General features: G+C 38.4%; 1 protein-coding gene across 4 annotated transcripts; it reads right to left on the bottom strand.

The window, feature by feature from the left end:
* Positions 1–5,257: 5,257 nt before the first annotated feature.
* Positions 5,258–17,090, bottom strand: tnnt3a (troponin T type 3a (skeletal, fast)). 4 transcript variants are annotated; one of them, XM_017436641.3, is made up of 14 exons: positions 16,955–17,090; positions 15,109–15,149; positions 14,846–14,853; positions 14,278–14,286; positions 13,671–13,841; positions 11,407–11,425; positions 11,256–11,301; positions 11,054–11,170; positions 10,505–10,582; positions 9,473–9,586; positions 9,274–9,386; positions 7,535–7,625; positions 6,783–6,823; positions 5,258–5,583 (listed from the first exon to the last, which is right to left on the bottom strand). In XM_017436641.3, exons 2-14 carry the CDS (start codon positions 15,126–15,128, stop codon positions 5,547–5,549), a joined length of 864 nt encoding a protein of 287 aa, XP_017292130.1. In that variant the 5' UTR covers positions 15,129–15,149; positions 16,955–17,090; the 3' UTR covers positions 5,258–5,546. The 4 variants fall into 4 exon arrangements, with proteins under 4 accessions (XP_017292130.1, XP_017292132.1, XP_017292133.1 ...); XM_017436643.3 differs by lacking the exon at positions 14,278–14,286; XM_017436644.3 differs by lacking the exon at positions 13,671–13,841 and having other exon boundaries at positions 16,955–17,077.
* Positions 17,091–17,146: the final 56 nt, after the last annotated feature.

Below are 17,146 nucleotides of genomic sequence, written 5' to 3'. Positions count from 1 at the left end.
GGGGGGGGGGGGGGGGGGGCACTATAGTGGTGAAATGAAACTCATTGCATTTAAAATATATTTACTAACTATTTTTAAATACATTACTTGGATGAACTTTGTTGAACCAATGATGCTGCCGTGCACTTCCGGTTTTGCACAGTGCAAAAACTTTATTTGCTCAAGCAACTAGCATATTAGCTGTAGGATATTGACTGTGCACACAGTAATATTGGGCTTTCACATAGTTCGGGTTTGGCGCATGCGCAGTTCATTTTAAGTGACTCGGCTCTTGGGTGCTTGGCGTCTGTTCTACGTGGATTACTGCTGTGTATGTTGGTTGCCAACAGTTGTTATTAAACCAAGACATCATTAAAGAATAACCGGACTCCTCATTACAATAACTTACAACATTGTGTCAGAAGCTTTGGACTTCACTGGTTTTGTGGACTATTTCGTGCTGTGAGTATGTGCTTATCTGCAACATGGTGGACGGCTTCAGGCGGCCTGACCCGCTACTATTTGATGGCAACATAGCGGAGAACTGGCACGTATTTGAGCAAGAATATGACATTTTCATCGCAGCAGCGCACTCGGACAAGCTGGCGCGGACTCAAGCTTACATTCTTCTGAATCTGGCTGGGCCAGAGGCTATTGAATGCGAACTATCATTTGTGTATGCAGCTGAGATACGGGAGCACGGTGGAGATGGGGAAGAAGGATGTGTCCTGGTTCCTGCGGAATCTAGGGAGGACCCTATTTGCCTCAAAAGAAAGTTTCGTAAAATGTTAACACCCAGACTAATATTACTATGGAGAGACACAAATTCAACACACGTAATCAACGGGCTGGTGAGACTATTGAGTCATACGTCAGTGATTTGAGAGTAAAATCCAAGAGTTGTAATTTTGGCAGATTTTGTGAGGAGCTCATTAGAGACAGGCTTGTCTGTGGCATTGATAACGACCATCTCAGGAAAGTGCTGTTACGTGATTGTGATCTTACGCTTGCCAAGGCCATTTCACTATGTCAGATCCATGAGATGACTGAGGAGCACAATAAGACACTAATGTCACCAAATTCCCCTATTAAAACTGTTGATGCAGTTCAAACCACAAGTGGACAGAGAGGAGGTGCTGACAAAATCAGGTTTGACAGCAGACTGAACAATAACACCACACAGTTTATTACTGTCTGCAACAATTGTGGTGGCAGTCATGTGGCAAGAAGGCACAAATGTCCTGCTTTTGGTCAACAGTGTATTGGATGTAATATTTTTTAAGAGAGGTTTTACACTTGCTCTACCACCAAAACAAGATCGGGGGGGGGTGTCTCACTATAGTGTGGGTGGAGCCAATCCCAGTTGACGTTGTGTGAGAACTATGTCAAAGTTGTACTTTTAAAATTGTACTAGCACCTTCTTAAAATACCAAAAAAGTGACCGGTCTGCCATGTTTATTGTCGCAGTTATGGCCTAGGGGTGCAAGTAGAAGACGTAACCCATACTCCAATTTTTGCATGCTTGTAACCTGCGCACACGAACCCTGTGCACTTCGACTGAGTACACACTTCATAGAGGGGCAAAGGGTGGAGTGCGAGTATTGGGACCAGGCCTTTGTTTCATTTTAACATCTCTTTACACTGGAACATCTCCAAGGCAGACAGCCTGATTGAAAAAAACAAACCTAATGTTAAACGTGCCCTTATTAGGTTAAACCTTATTTACTAAAAGTTTAAAAGTTCAGGCCTTAGTTTTCTGGTTTTCTAATAATCCTGGTCATGATGCTTTTTACAACTGCAATGACATTCCTATTGCAGTAACAAAAGAAAACATTCAGGAAATATTTTGGGCACAAAAGTAAGGGAAGTAAAATGTATGAAAACTACAAGAAATAGAAAATATATTCATGTTGGTGGCAATAATTCTAGCGGCCACAGAAAGATTAAGAAAGGAATCATGTTGAATTTGTATAAGCAAAAAAAGAAAAAAAACTTTATAAAGATTACCCACTGTGTTTACTATTTACACTCAAAGATGGACAAAACCTGTGTTGGATATCTTGAAAGGTAGATAATCAAGCAGATACTTTTTTGCCTCTGTTTTACTAGCAATTACCTAATTTTTGTCAAGATTAAACTTCCCTCCATCCATTTTCTTTACCCGCTTCTCCATTCCAGGGTCGCGGGGAGCTGGTGCTTATCTACAGCAGTCACTGTGCGAGAGACACCCTGGACAGGTTGCAAGTCTATCACAGGGCCACATAGAGACAAACAACCATTTACACGCTCACTTACACCTAGGGACAATTTAAGAGTTACCAATTAACCTAATGTGCATGTTTTTGGTCTGTGGGAGAAAACCAGAGTACCTGCAGTAAACCCACATGAGCACAGAGAGAACATGCAAACTGCATTTAGAAAAGCCCCAGGCCAGGATGCAATCCTGCAACCTTCTTGCTGGGAGGCAACAGCTCAAACCACTACATCGCTGTGCCACCCAAGACTAAACTTTTGGGCCCGGTCCCAATACTTGCATTACACTCGACGAGCCGGTTACTGTTTTGGTATTTTAAGAAGGTGCTAGTACAATTTTAAAAGTACAGTTTAGGTAATTTTGCTTTTCAAAGTAATTGCAGGAGATATTTGGCTGTTCAGATGTGTTTTGTTATGACTTGTTGAGTACGGAGCAAAGTTTCATAGTATTCACACATGTACATCTGAGTAAAACAAGAATTATTTTAATACTTTACATTTGAAAACTGCTTTTTTTGTGACAGATGCAGCTTGCTCTGTCACCACTGCCATATTTCCACCTTTTAATTCAAAACCGCTTTCATTATCAAGACGCGCTGAATCCGCACGCCAGGCATGGAGCACCGGGAAGTGAGCAGATGGCCCAATATAAAGGATCAGGCGCCTGTGAGTAGCGCTCTGTTTTGGTCAGAGAGTAGCTGCGTAAAAGATGCCTTCCGATGGGGGCGGGGTCTTGGTGCGGGGAGGCTGGCGTTCTCCTGCTTCTTTCTTCTAGCTGGATTGGGCGGAGAGGGGGCATGGCACGCCTAAGTTGCGGAGCAGTCAATGACTTATATGGATATAAGTCATTGGGAGCAGTGCTGAAGCGTCGCGGAGCCAGCTGTGGAACTGGCCAGAGGGTGCGCTACAGAGGAATCGCTTCCACCGAAGTAGTATAAGAGGAGCCCGACCTGCAATATTTGAGTGGTGACGTGGAAAGACAATTCTGGAACCTGGGATTTTTAAAAGAAAAGAGGACTGTTTTAGTGTGTCACGGTTAAGGTGACCCTTTTGTTTTAATAAACCATTTTATATGTGACTGCTCCTGCTGTTTGGGTCTTTGAGTTGCTTGCCCCTTGTGTCAAGGACAAAGTGTGCGGCCATATTGGTCACAAGTACACAAAGGGGGCGGCACAAAAGAGCACTCCGGAGAATTGGGACACACTACGAACTCAAACCCTTCAGCGGGATCACGAGATAAACTACCTTTACCTCCCCGAGCTGGTTGTTGGGAAAGACCTTCAGGAGATGTTACCTTAAAGTTTAACATATTTATTCAAACCACATTATTCAATATTCATACAATAATAAAACCAGATGCATCTGGGAGACAATCAATGGGAATGAGATACAGATCACCTTGAAAACCAGTCAAGCCATCACTCCAGGATTGTCTGAGGAAACAAAGGATGTTCTCTTGTTTTTACAACTTGGGCTCCCCCTCCTACAGAGGGTGGGTCACTGCCTCCCTTCTCTGGAGGTCAAAGGTCTCTCCTTCCCCCTTTCTTGCTGGCAGTCCGTTGCTCACATCCCAGGATGTTTACCACCTATCTCTCTCTTTCCAGATAAACTAAACAACTACTTGTTAAAGCTTTTAAAATGGTGGCTAAATATAAAATGGTGATAAACATTTCCACAGAACGTAGATTGACCGGTAAATCAAGAGCTTCACCTTTTGACTCAGCTCTCTCTTCACCATGACAGACCAGTACAGTGACCGCTTCACTGCAGACGCTTCACTGCAGACGCTGCACCAATCCGTCTATCAATCTCCCGCTCCATTTTTCCCTCCACCACCAGGTAGTGGTCAGTTGACAGCTCTGCCCCTTTCTTCACCCGAGTGTTCAAGACATCTGCGGCCGCAGATCAGATGAAACGACAACAAAGTCGATCATTGAACTGCGACCTAGGGTGTCCTGGTGCCAAGAGCACATATGGACACCCTTATGTTTGAACATGGTGTTCGTTATGGACAATCCATGACGAGCACAGAAGTCCAACAACAAAACACCATCTTCTGTATTGTTCATACTGCTGACATACTAAAATGACGTTCTATGGTTTCTTCTTGTCCACAATGCTCACATCGACCTGTATCATGTTTTTGAATTTTGTATAATGTATTGTTTAGTGCAGAGTGTCCAAATCTAAGTCTGCTTAATAATTTTTCTTCTCTTCTGTTCCTTCCTCCCATTCTTATTCTCCTACTTGTCTCTGAATCCTATAATACCATCTTCCTTTATTATCGTCTTCCCATTGTTTTTGCCATTTCTCCTTCAGTTTCGTTTTACTATAGATCTTACTTCTGATTTCTCAGCCCTGCCCTCATCTCACACCTGTTTCTTGTTATCATTAGACTCAGCTGTTGCCACTTATCTCACTACTCCCTCAGTATTTACACTCTTGGTTTGCCCTTCCATTTTAGGTGGTCATTCTATTTGCATACCTTCCTGTCTGGGTTTTCTGTCTTGTGAGTTTGTTTCTTAGTATTTAGGATGTTGCTGCCACATCAGTCTTTTTTGTCATTTGTTTCATTTTTTAAGTCGTTTGCTGCCTTGTCATTCTTCTTTTTCTTTCTGTATTAAGTCTTAGTTTTCTTTGAGTCCTTTGTGTGGTTTGAAACATCGTGTCCTTAATACAAAAATTGTCACTGCAATTAAACATAATCTGTGCCTGTTGGTAGATGTTGCAATCACCTGTGAATAATGTGTTCTTTATGTATATCAATGATCTATACCAAACATCTATACTGTGACAGGCCAGTATAAATATACATGTACTGTTACATCCCCTTATAAACAGAAAAATAAATTTTGTTATAATATATATATATATATATATGTGTGTGTGTGTGTGTGTGTGTGTATAAACAACAATTTAAATTCAGCTCTGCAGTTAGAAAACAGTGTTGAATAAATAACCTTAAAATTACTCATACGAAAATACAGAACTTTATTGGTTTCTGAATAACAACAGATCTACTGACATGGTTTGAAGAGTCACACTTTATTTACAAAAATACTGAGAACCAAACAGTTGAGGGCGAGGAAGCATGATGGCAAGGTGATTTAGTTTATTTATTTCTTCCTATTGGACAGCAGATTCTACAGGCTCCTGGTTGCATGTATCAGGGCAAGGTTAGGTAACTGCAGGGTGTACCTCAGCATTATTAGTTTCTCCAAAGATCTAATCTTTGCCACAGTGTATGTTGCTTGATCTTGCGTCTTGCGTCCATGACCACACGTTGGTTTGTGAGCAGTAAGGACTGAGCCAATCTACTTTCTGCGGCGAGCTGCAGCTCCCTTTTTGCTGCTATAATTTGAAATACACACATAAAAAAGAAACATGTCAGAACGGTGGCCTTAAAGTTATTTGTTTAGAAAGGAACAAATAATGGCTAAATTCTGTAGAAAATTTGGTGCCATGATAAATATTGCCCAGTTACAGTCAATGGAGGGTCAGGTTAATTACATTTACACTTAAATCCACAAGAAGTTGATTTACAAATCTATTGGTGGCCAACATTAAGAAGAATTTTTTGCATCACATGATTTACCCCAGCTTTTGTGTTGTTAACCTGTAAGAATCTAGTAAAGTGATAACTACGTTTCAATAGTTTTTCTTTATTATCGCCCAAAGCCAAAGAAGGTGATAATGCTTTTGCAAGTGCCTTTATGTGTTTGTGCATTTGTGTCCATCTAGTACAAAAATATCTCATAAACAACTGGATGAAATTGAATGAAATTTGGAAAAAGTAATCATCGGATAAACATCAACAACTCATTGACTTTTGGAGTCAACCTGATTAAATATGGCTGCCATAACTAATCAACCTTAGCAAACAAATAATGTATTTGACTAGGTCAGTTTTACAGATACTAAGCTACAATTTGAAATGGTAGTAGCTGAGACTTATTCCTAACACTGAGTCTGAGTTCTAACTGATCAAGTGAGATGTGTTTTTATAGTTAACTGTGCCTGTCAGGTAGCAAAATATGTCTTGAATTACTGAATGGATTGTAATGAAACTTTTAGAGAGCAATCATGTAATCACATCTCCAACTGATAAGCTTTTGTACAACAGCTTTTGTCAACATGGTCGCTGCAGTCAACTAACCTTTGGAAACACAAAAATGTCTACAACTCAGTGAAATTTACAGACATTGGGCTGAAACTTGTTTTGTTAGTAGCTGAGAGTCATTTACAATACATATTTGTGAGATCTTACGAGATGTATTCATGACACAAAATCGTGCATAATGTTACAACAGCTACAACTTTGTCATTTCTCGTCATAAGATCTTCAGTTAGTAACTCTAGCATGAAAGATGGTGGGGGACAAGCATTCCTTCAAGGAATGCTAAGATTTTAATTTGTGTATTTGTCAATAGTGATGATCATTTTCAATGTCACTTTGTGGACCAAAACTTTAAGGCCTGTGTTGTTGTTTCCTTGGACAGGGGCAGCTCTTATTTTCATATTAAATGCAGCAAACCTGAAATGATACTTACAATTTACTGAGCTCCTCCACTCTCTTACGCAGTCTTGTAACCTGGGGGAAATCAAGAGTATATGGAGGGTTTAATCTTGAGGTGATATGAAGTTTGCTCAAAATCTCAGGCATCCATGATGACTAAATGCAACACACTCTGGTCCAGCTGAGAAATTTGCTGCTTTCCAGTTTTGTATCATTAGTATAAAATAGTCAACTTCAAGAACATTAAAGTGACTTTCTAAAGTCACTTTAGTGGTTAAGCTTTTAAATATATTTAATGTGTTTGACTTTTTAAAGGTCAATCACATTTCTTTTTAATGAAAATGGGGCAATTGTTCTCACAGTAGGGTAAGCCAAATGATAAATAAAATATAAATTTTTCAGTTTGGTTACACACAAACTGATACAATCTAATTTACTTCAAAACAATTAATTAAATAATCAGTTAATTACTTATAATCTTCGGGAGCTTGTGAGATTATTAAGAAGTCTTCTGTTCAAAAAGTGAAACAGAACAATAACAGAATATTACTAATAATAGTATTTTTGTTTAACTAAATATTGTGTATATTTCTCTGAGCTTTATTTTTTAGTAGATCGACTTGACTTAAATTTAAATCTAAAGTCTTGTTTATGATCCTATTTTATATCACTTGGCTCAGTGATATAACAACAGATCATGAACAAATTCTTTTTATATCTACAAAATTTAGGTGTAAAAAGTAAGCTCTGGAGAAGTGTTTCAGATGACATGAAGCCTCGTCTCACCTCATACTTCTGGCTCTTCAGTCTCTCCATATTATCAAACTTCTCAGATTCCAGCTGGCGCATCCAGTCATAAAGCTCATTGATCTTATCCCTGAAACACAAACACCAAACTAATATAAGGAAATTTGCTTCGAACAAAAGAAAAGAGACTCCTTCAGGTTTCCAGAATGCTTTGAATTACACCCATAAAGTCATACTCTATTTTTTTAAATGCTGTTTTCTGTGCTTAACAAAAGAAAATAAACAAACAAAAAAAATCAAAGTAAAAATTTTAGGATTATTTTGTGAGAAAATATGTTTCATTTCATGGATGAAGGTCAAAATTACACATACGACTAGAACAGGGGTCTGCCTTCTGTGGGTCTGGGGCCACATGTTGCACTTTGGTTCTTCTGCAGCAGCTTTTTGTAGCTTTGATCAAAAATAACATGAAAATGAATATTTATATCTCAAATATCATGTCCTCTTTTTTGTTTACTGCCATGATAACTTCTGCTCTTTCTAAATTGTAGAAGATGACAGAAAAAACAAAACATTTTGAAAGGTGGGCTTGTGCTACAAAGTGGGATTAGTGGCTCACTGAGTTTAAATTCAGGATTTTAGGTGCCTGGGTCTGTTACCATGGTTACTGGTGCTGGAAACCTAACCTGCTTTGGAACAGTTTAGGGTTCTGGATAGAGACCACACATGCCAATACACCACCTTTAACCAATCAGTGTCCTTAAGAAAATAAAATAAAAATCCACCTTGTGTAACAGTGGGAGTTTTTTTTCTTCTTTCTGAGTTCTACTGTTATGTCTGACTTTGAGAAACGTCTTTATGAGAGAGACCTCAGCAGAAACAGAAGACAATCACTGTAAAATTTGTCCCTAATAAATGTTTTCAGATCAGGAACTTTAATAAGTATAATAAAGAATAAATACAAATTAAAGTTTTGACTACATAAAAAGCAGCAACCGCAGGACATTAATTCAGTTTTAAAAATAATGTGCCCAGATTGTATCTATTCATCCTTTAATGACAAGGCAGAATTACTGGGAAGCTTATCACCTCCTGTCACTATCATAGGGATGCTTAATTTTGTTTCATTTGTCTATTAGTAAAGTTATTTGCTGCTGTGATTAGCTGTGATCCAGAGTTAAAGAGACTACATGACTGACAATTTGCTTATCTCAACCTGACATTGTGTAAACACGCCTTAGGCGTGGCAAAATGAGCTGTTGGCTGCAAGATGTCTTGAAACATTTTTCTGTTAAATGAACGAGAACTAATGGCATTGGTTATGCCACAGGCAATCCCAAAAATGGATATAACTTTGACAAATATTGAGCTAAAATTTGGTGTGTGACATCTTGCAACATCCCATAAGATCTTGCTTAAGGTTATTTTCAAGGTTTGACAAAAACGGCTCCACTGCTGTCCCTTCTCACCATAAGATGATCTTAGTCTAAAACTCTCGCATGAAAGGCAGTGAGTGATCTGCATCCTTCAAAGAATGCTAGGCCTTTAATTAATTGATGGTTTTTGCCATTTTTTCTTTCAGCTACTTGACTCTGATTGGTTCTCTGGTGCTTCACCTGTTTGAACTTCTGGGTTGAGTTAACAAGCTGATGATGACCTGCTTCATAGTACTACTAAGTCTAATCAGTTAGTTAGTTGAACTGGATCTCCTAAAGAAACCCTGGATAAGTTGAACCTGCTTCATAGTACAGGGCCCAGTGGGCAGAAATGAATCATACTTCAGCTTGTCTTCATTCAGATGGTCAATGTTGAGCGCCTTGCGTCGAGCAGCCAGGATCTTCTTCTTCTTCTCTCTCTCAGTTTCCTTCTTTCCTCCTCTCTTCTGATCAGCCTATTCAGATCAGACACAAGATGCAGGTTCAGAGTGGACCCAGTTTCTACTGAACCAAAATGATGTAGATGGTAGTAGGTACTGACCCTCTGCAGATGACTGCTGTAGCTGGAGCCCATGCTGGATAGAGCAGACTTCTTTTTGGCCTCTTCATCTGCCTTCTTCTTGGCATCAGTCTCTTCCCTCATCCGCCTCTCCTCCTGTGTTCACAAAAGAAAAGGAAAGTAGAGAGTTGCACCTTAGCTAAAACCATTTATTAGTAGCAAAAAGAAAAATAAAGCATGCATTTAAAATGCCCAAAATAAAAAAAAAATTAAATGCAAAATGATAAAATAATAAATTAAGTAAAACAATAACTACAGAATTCATAAAACTTTGATGGGGAATTCAGTAATGATAGTAAGAAAGCAGTACCAGTAATAGTTTAGTTTGTGTTGTATTGTGTGTAAATGCAAGTCAGAAATAAATCTCAGCAAAACTCAGAACTTGCTTTAATCCTTCACAATAAGAGTCTCAAACATGTACACTGAGTGCTGACGTCAGAAAACTGTCTCTAAACATCTAAAGTTTATGAAAATATCTTACATTAATGTTCTTCAGTAAAAAGGATCCCACAGCTGAGAATATTACGAGTTCTGAGTAATCAGAAAGTCAACTCTCAGTGTGTTTGAGACTCTTATTATGAAGAATTGAAATCAGTTCTGTAAATTATGCTGCTGCAGGAGTAATAAATTGCTCCTTGGACTGCTTCAAATACTACATGTTATTTTGAAGGTAACCCAGTAAAAGTAACCCATAACCCTCAGATTCAATAATATTAATAAATGAAACAAATCCAGTCGGGATCAGAAGTACAGAGGGGTTCACACATGCTCCAGATTAGTCTTGAAAGATGTCTTTTTTTTCTCAACATTGTGACTTTATTCTGTCAATATCATTCCAACGTTTTTCTGTCAACAATATGTCCACTTTAGTTTTAAAACAAACAAACAAACAAATATAATAAAAAAAAATCTTTGTTCTCAACTATTTTCCTTCTGGGTGACCCTAAAACTCTGTCACTAAATTTGTGTTTAAAAAACACTTTTCAAAGTAAGAAATATTTTAAAATGACAAACCTCACGTCTGGCCTGGCGCTCTTTTTCCTTCTCAGCACGGACTCTCTGCTGCTCAGCCCTCTCAGCACGACGCTTCTCCTGCAGGAGACAAACAACACAAAGTTTCTCTGGTTTCATCATTAATGCCAAAAACAGAGAACTAGAATGACTGAAAATACTTTAAAAGTTGCAAACCTAATAATGTTTGGTTTACAGATGTGAAGCATGTTCAAAAGAACTCTAAAGTTTGCAATTTGAATTGCCTTGTTTCTAAAAAGTGCTATATAAATAAATTTAACTTGACTTGACTTAAAATTTGTTGAATAAACTCAATTTGAGAAGACCAGCTAACTGCTGGCCACCAGGGAATAAAGTAAAATTGTAAATTCAGGATTTTATTTATTTACTAAAATGTATTTGATGAAAGACAATGCATAAAACCATGTTACATGTTAAATACAGTAAAAGTTATCCAAAAGATTGGTAAACCAGGTCCAAATAAATGATGATAATGGATAATATTGTTTTGAATTCTTTTGTCAAAGCCTTTTTCTGCTGGCTAAAACTCACAATCCTCTCTTTGAGTGCAATCAGCTCCTCTTCCTCCTTCTTTCTGCACTCAAAGTGAGCATCGATCAGGGCCTGCAGCTCCATCAGATCCTTGTTCTGACGTTTCTTCTGGATGTCCTGTGTGAAAGAAGAGCAGACAGCTAAAAACACAGCAGAGAAACAGAAATCCTGAAAATTTCTCTTTTATTTCAGGTTCACTTACATCAAAGTCCACTTTCTCACCCTCTGGGATTTTTGGAGCGGTGGGCCTATGACAGGATGTTTGAGTGAATTTACGTCTTTTTTTTTCAATATCCTTTTGACACAAATCACTGACATGACAATTTTTAAAATCACACACTGAAGACACTCACTTGAATTTTGGCTTCTCCTCTGCAGGTAAAAGTGAAGAGAGATTAAAAGAAAAAAAATGTTATTTTAATTTTCTCAGGTATTATTTTGTTTAAAATGACAGGTAAGAAGGATTAAAAATGAACACCAGTTTTTTTGTTTGTTTTTGATGATAGTCAAAGAAGACAGTCAAAGAAGAAGAAACACATTTAAACAAATGACATATGAATTAATACCAGGACCAAACAGCTATGAAAGAAGATTAAATAAATTGTGAGAACCCCGAAGTCAATCTATTTGTTGTAAAACCTTAGTTTTTCCTTTGGCTTGACCCCAGACCTATTTGACACAAGCATAACAAAGTCATTTAGCCTATTTCTTCTCTTTCGAACCAGATTCTGGTGCCTCCATATCATGCACATGATGAGCTGCACAGTGAGGCTGAAACAGGGTTTGCTGCATAGGGAAGCAGGAGTTAGCCATTCTTATTCTTTCACCCTTTTTTCTCTACTCTGGTACTTTCACAGAATTTTTTTATTCTGATCTAATTAAAAAAAAGAGATTGTCTAATTTTTACAGATTTTAACTGCCAGTACTAACTGGGCAGCACTCCTAAAGAGAGATTAATTGCAGACAGACCACAAGCCAAAGACTACACCACTTTTGTCCATCCAAAACCAGAATAATACATTTCAGATTATTTAGGAGGTGCTGAATTACCACAGAGTATCTTCATCTTAAATGGCCTCTGCATGCAGGTAGCGTAAAGACATAAAAGCAGAATGGATACCATTGTTAGCAGGCACACAGTCAGAGTCAAACTCAAGCTAAGCACATTCAAATCCTGACATGGTACCTGTCAGAAAGGGTTTCACTAAATTCTAAATATGTACAATAAAAATGGACAAACTCACTCACAGTTTAACATTCAAAATATTTATTGCTGCCGTTTCAATGTATTGCAAGAATTATTTTTATTTTTAATGAGCAGCTTTATTTGCATATTTGTCCTAAGACTGAGTGGAGGTGAATTGATAAACTTGGTGTGTGATGCTACCGAATGTGCACTGAAAGTCACTCACATGCAGATATATTAAACAGGGCCAGCATAAGGCAGATAAAACTTCCATGCAACTGCAGCTGCAGTTTCTGACTCTATGTTGCTGCTATGTGACTAACGTAAGCAATGGAGTACTGTTTTTAAAATGATGACTATCAAGGTTGTGGCAGTCATTAAAACAACATCATATCCAAGGAATTTCTGTCCCAAATTATCTCCTTCTCCACTTTGTTGGCCTGGACTTTGTATTATTGTTCAATTGGTCATAAAATCCTGATAAAATTGTCATTTAAAAAAAAAATCAATCTGTGTTTTTTTTTAACTGAATAAAGGTTTAATTGATAACAAAAGGATTTGTTCAAAATAGTTTAAAGAATATTCCTTTCTTATATATATATATATATATATATATATATATATGACTAAAACTATCATGGCTGAGTTGTGATGTGCTGCTTTCTGTCTACAGAGAACCTGAGAATCATACTGCAACATATCATATCTTCAATGACATCACTGAAGCTAGTAATCTGTTGGCAGATATGAAACACAGTGGATTTAGGTTCAGTGTATCTAGGTTTTTATTCATGGTGTGGATGGAGGGGGCAAAGAGCCAGAACAATTTTTTTAGTGCATGTGCAACTCCCAAAGTCTAAATTCAACTTTGATGTTTTTAAGTATTACTCATTATGGTGAGCTAACTAGCACTCATACTTCAACATATTTTAAGTTTAGCATTAAAAGGATAATCTGGTTATTTATGAAGTGATTTCTGTCTAATAGTTATCAATAATTAGCACCTTATCAGCCATCATTCGTCCAATAGCATGGTGTATAGAGATAAGGGCAAAGATCTTAGTCCAGGCTAATGGCTAACTAAACAGCCCAAAAATATTTTGAATTGGGACAATTAAGATGGCTAACTAAATTGTGGGACAAGTTTTTTTTTTTTAGACTTTTAGTAGCATTCTCTAATATCAGTCATATAACAGTCACTGGAAAATGCTTTGGGTGATACAATTTTATGCTTTTTTCTGTAAGAGGCCATCAAAATTGTACCATTTTTGAGCTGCATAAAAGGGATGTCCAGAGGTGAAAGAAAGGTAGCGTTAGCACCCATCATGAACATGTTTAAAAACATCTGTCTGGTTGACTTTAGTCAGTGGAGTGCTTCTGACGCCTGGCAAAGGATGCTAGAACAGCCCCCATCCCCTTCTTGCCACATACCTTCAGTCTCAGGCTCTGGTTCTGGTTCTGGTTCTGGTTCTGGCTCTGGTTCTGGCTCTGGTTCTACCACTGGTTCTGGTTCTGGTTTTGGCTCAGGCTCTGGTTCTGGCTCTGCCTCAGGGGCCGCCTCAGGGGCCACCTCTACTTCTTCTACTATCTCCACTTCTACAGCTAAACAACATGCAGCGAGTTGGCGGTGGAGGGTGGAGGTGGAGGAGGNGGTGGATGAGAGGGTTAATAGAAGTCAGGAGAGGGAACAGGGACAGAGGTGGGAAGGGAAGGTGTAAGAAATGAGAAGGTTCAGAATGGAGCAGTTTAGGGGAACTGCCACTAGATGACGCCAAAGCAAGTAAGACAGCAAGCAGTCGCAGGAGGAAAAAGAGTCATTGGTGGATGGAAGGTGTTTGTTTTTTGTAAATACCAGCCCTGAAACACCACGTGGGGGAATAAAACTGTATTTTAAAACTGTTTCTTTTCTTTGATCTCAGCTCATGTTGATGTTACCCAGCATGCCACAAAAAGTACTCCTGGAGGACGTCACAAATGTCTGACAAATTAGTACCAGTGGCGTGAAGTTATCATTCAAAGTTTGACGGCTGGGTCTTACCATCGTATTCTTCATGTGCAGCCGAGAAAGAAAGGAGCAGAAGAACATCATCAAAAGATCCCATTTGTACCCATTTTAACAAAACACAAATGTAAAAGTGTGGGTACACTTGGGATCCATGCTGAGCATACACAAAGCAGTCTGTTTGGGCTGAAGAAGCTCTTAGGCAGGGCCTCAATTGGTTTTCAGTTTCACAAAACAACTATTTTCATTAGAAAGTCTGTTCAGCTCAGAAGGACTGCTCAGAACATGCAGAGCTACAGTACTTTTTGCCAACAGGTCAGTGAAATCTTGAGGGATTTAATTATATAAGTTTGATTTGATTTCAAACTTTCCTGTTGTCAGTACTGCTGCCAGCAGGATTAAACATGTGTATATTTCCCTCAAAGGGAGAGCCTTATTGCACAGAATGAATCTGGAGGAGTCAAGCCAAACCTGCAAACATACACATTTGTGCAGACCTAAAAACTTTATATAAGGGAAGGAAAATCAGTTAGGCAAGATCCAGATTCAGCAGTTTGATTTGGCATGGAGCTCCCAACTGTACCTGGAAGGTGATGCTACTTACCCTGATCACTGCAAAAGAAAGAACAAACAAATGTTGGAATTAGCAATCATCTCCAATGCTGAGAAAAAGTTTGTGCCTGAGAGTGGAAACAGTATTTTGACAAAACCTAAGCAACAAGTCTGCCAAACAGAGCTTTCCAGATACTTCAGCTAATCATCAAAATATCCGTTTAAAAATCTAATAAAAGGAAGCCAAGTTGAAGGTTTTGTCAAAATTTTGCAACAAGCTGAAAAATTTGAATTTATGAATGTCTGCTGACTTACACTTCCTCTGTGTCAGACATGATGGCAGTGGACTTTGGAACCTGAAAACCAAGAGAGAAGGAGAAGGAAAAGAGAAGGTTACGATCTGTCTTTAATGAGCAACCTGTTTTATTTATAGCTCAGGATTAAGTTGCAGATGTTTTAAATATGTGCTGCAGGAGACACCCTGACTAAAACCCACCCTGCGTACACCCACATTTTTATTCCTTACACAAATAAAATGATTCTATTAGAATTTAATATAGACTTATTGAAAAGTGGAGATATTTTACTGAGATGTTGTACTTAAAGCATTCTCAAAATGTGGCCCATCCAAATATCTTGAGCTTATAAGTAGTGTCAGACTCTGAGCTGAAATGTGAGCCTCCGTCTGTGCCTCTCTCGATAAGTGAAAAGGAGACCAAACATAAATTAATGCCAGCTGCTTAGGAAAAAGATAAATGCGGCGATGGGGCTAAAAAAAAACAGCAATAGTTTCTTTTATCACCCTGAATGGATGTGCAGACATTTTGAATGTAGAACACATGGTTTCAGGTCTTAATATCTTCTCTTAAATCTCATGTGAAAAATCAGTTTCAGCTCTTAGTCCTGCAGACATTTAGTTGACTGTATGTAGTTTATGATTAAAACTCTACAATGATAAACACTAATTATCTAAATGTATTTTTTTTTCACTGATTGGATTTTAGTTTAATCAATTAGTTTTTTTTTTTTTTTAACTTAGTCTGATAAGAGTGAGACCACCATGAATGTCTCCCAACACTGAAAAGACAGCTGCACAGGTCCCAGATCCAGTTTCAGTGGATACCAAGTTGAAGATTGGGTTCCATCCCCTTTACTACTACCATCTTCATTCCCTTATGTGGCTGTGTCAGCTCTCACGTGGTTTCTTAAATCATCTTCCTGAGGCCCTTCTCACTTTACTCTAGAATTTAAAATAAGCCCTGAAAGGCATGCAGGAGGTTAAGGATCTGAAGTCTAATGCCTGACTTTGATGAATTCATCCTTTAAATTTTGTAAATTCTGCACTTAATGTGTGTAACCAATGATAGTAACCAGAAAGAATGCTTTACATTTAGAAAATCTGTTTCCCATCCAGCCCAGAGGGATTTAAGATGATAAGTGCTTATCCTCAAGCTATGAGAGGTTTAATGTTCCTGGCTCCCATGCCAATTTACAGCTTCACAAAGAGACATCAACACCATTCACTCCATAAGCTTGGCAAAGTTGCAGTGCAGGAAGAGCAAACTGAAAATAAGAAAAATAACAACAAAGTTCATTGCCACTGTTCTGATGGTATCACATTAGGTCATTCATATAATCTTGTCTTCTGAAGCCAACTGTAAACCAGTCAGGTATGGACGTCGTCTCACTCACTGAATTCAAACAAAATCAACATAAAAACAACAATCTGCTCCAGCTACACGGCCACTCAGAAACCTGGGAACCTTAAAACACGTAAAACTTCCCTATTGCAGCATACATTTAGAATTTTAACCAGTTAAAAAAAAATCCCAAAACTAATAAAATTAATTTACTTTGCTTATTATGGCAATACATCTCACTGTCATAAACCCATTGCTCATACATGTCTGGCACATTAAATATTTAGTTCTCAGGGCTCAAACACATGCAAAAAATGAGATTGGAGCCGAATTTTCCTCAAGTCCAGCATAATAAGCCAGCTATCTTTCTTAAATACCTGTCCTCTATAGTACCCTTTGACTGTAGTGGCAGTGATTGTAACACAGGATCTTTGCTGCCTTAATTCAAGTAAAATTTGGGGACATTACACTTCAGCTTTCTGTCTGCATTCACACACTCATTCCCTACTTTTCCACCTTACCTCAGAAAAGCTGAACGAAGTGAGCTCCCTGTTGGCCAAGACAGGCTGTAAGGTTCTACAAACACATCACGCTGATTATGTCTTTCTGTTATAGTGACACTTGATCCATTCGGGCTCCCTATTGGCCAAAGAGTGGGTTTGGAGGTGAGGCCGTCTTTGTGATGAGGCAGGATCCCTGTCTTTGGTACCCCT

Source organism: Kryptolebias marmoratus, linkage group LG11, assembly GCF_001649575.2.
Source record: "Kryptolebias marmoratus isolate JLee-2015 linkage group LG11, ASM164957v2, whole genome shotgun sequence".
Taxonomy (NCBI): domain Eukaryota; kingdom Metazoa; phylum Chordata; class Actinopteri; order Cyprinodontiformes; family Rivulidae; genus Kryptolebias; species Kryptolebias marmoratus.
The sequence above is the reverse complement of the archived record's forward strand: the minus strand, read 5'-3'. Positions and strand labels throughout refer to the sequence as shown.

Excerpts from the sequence above, each read along its gene's own strand:
- tnnt3a (XM_017436641.3), bottom strand. The coding sequence starts at position 15,128 with ATGTCTGACACAGAGGAAGT. Across the intron at positions 11,171-11,255 it reads GTGAGAAAGTGGACTTTGAT|GACATCCAGAAGAAACGTCA; the intron begins GTAAGTGAACCT and ends TCTTTCACACAG. Across the intron at positions 6,824-7,534 it reads TGAAGAGCCAGAAGTATGAG|GTTACAAGACTGCGTAAGAG; the intron begins GTGAGACGAGGC and ends GATTTCCCCCAG.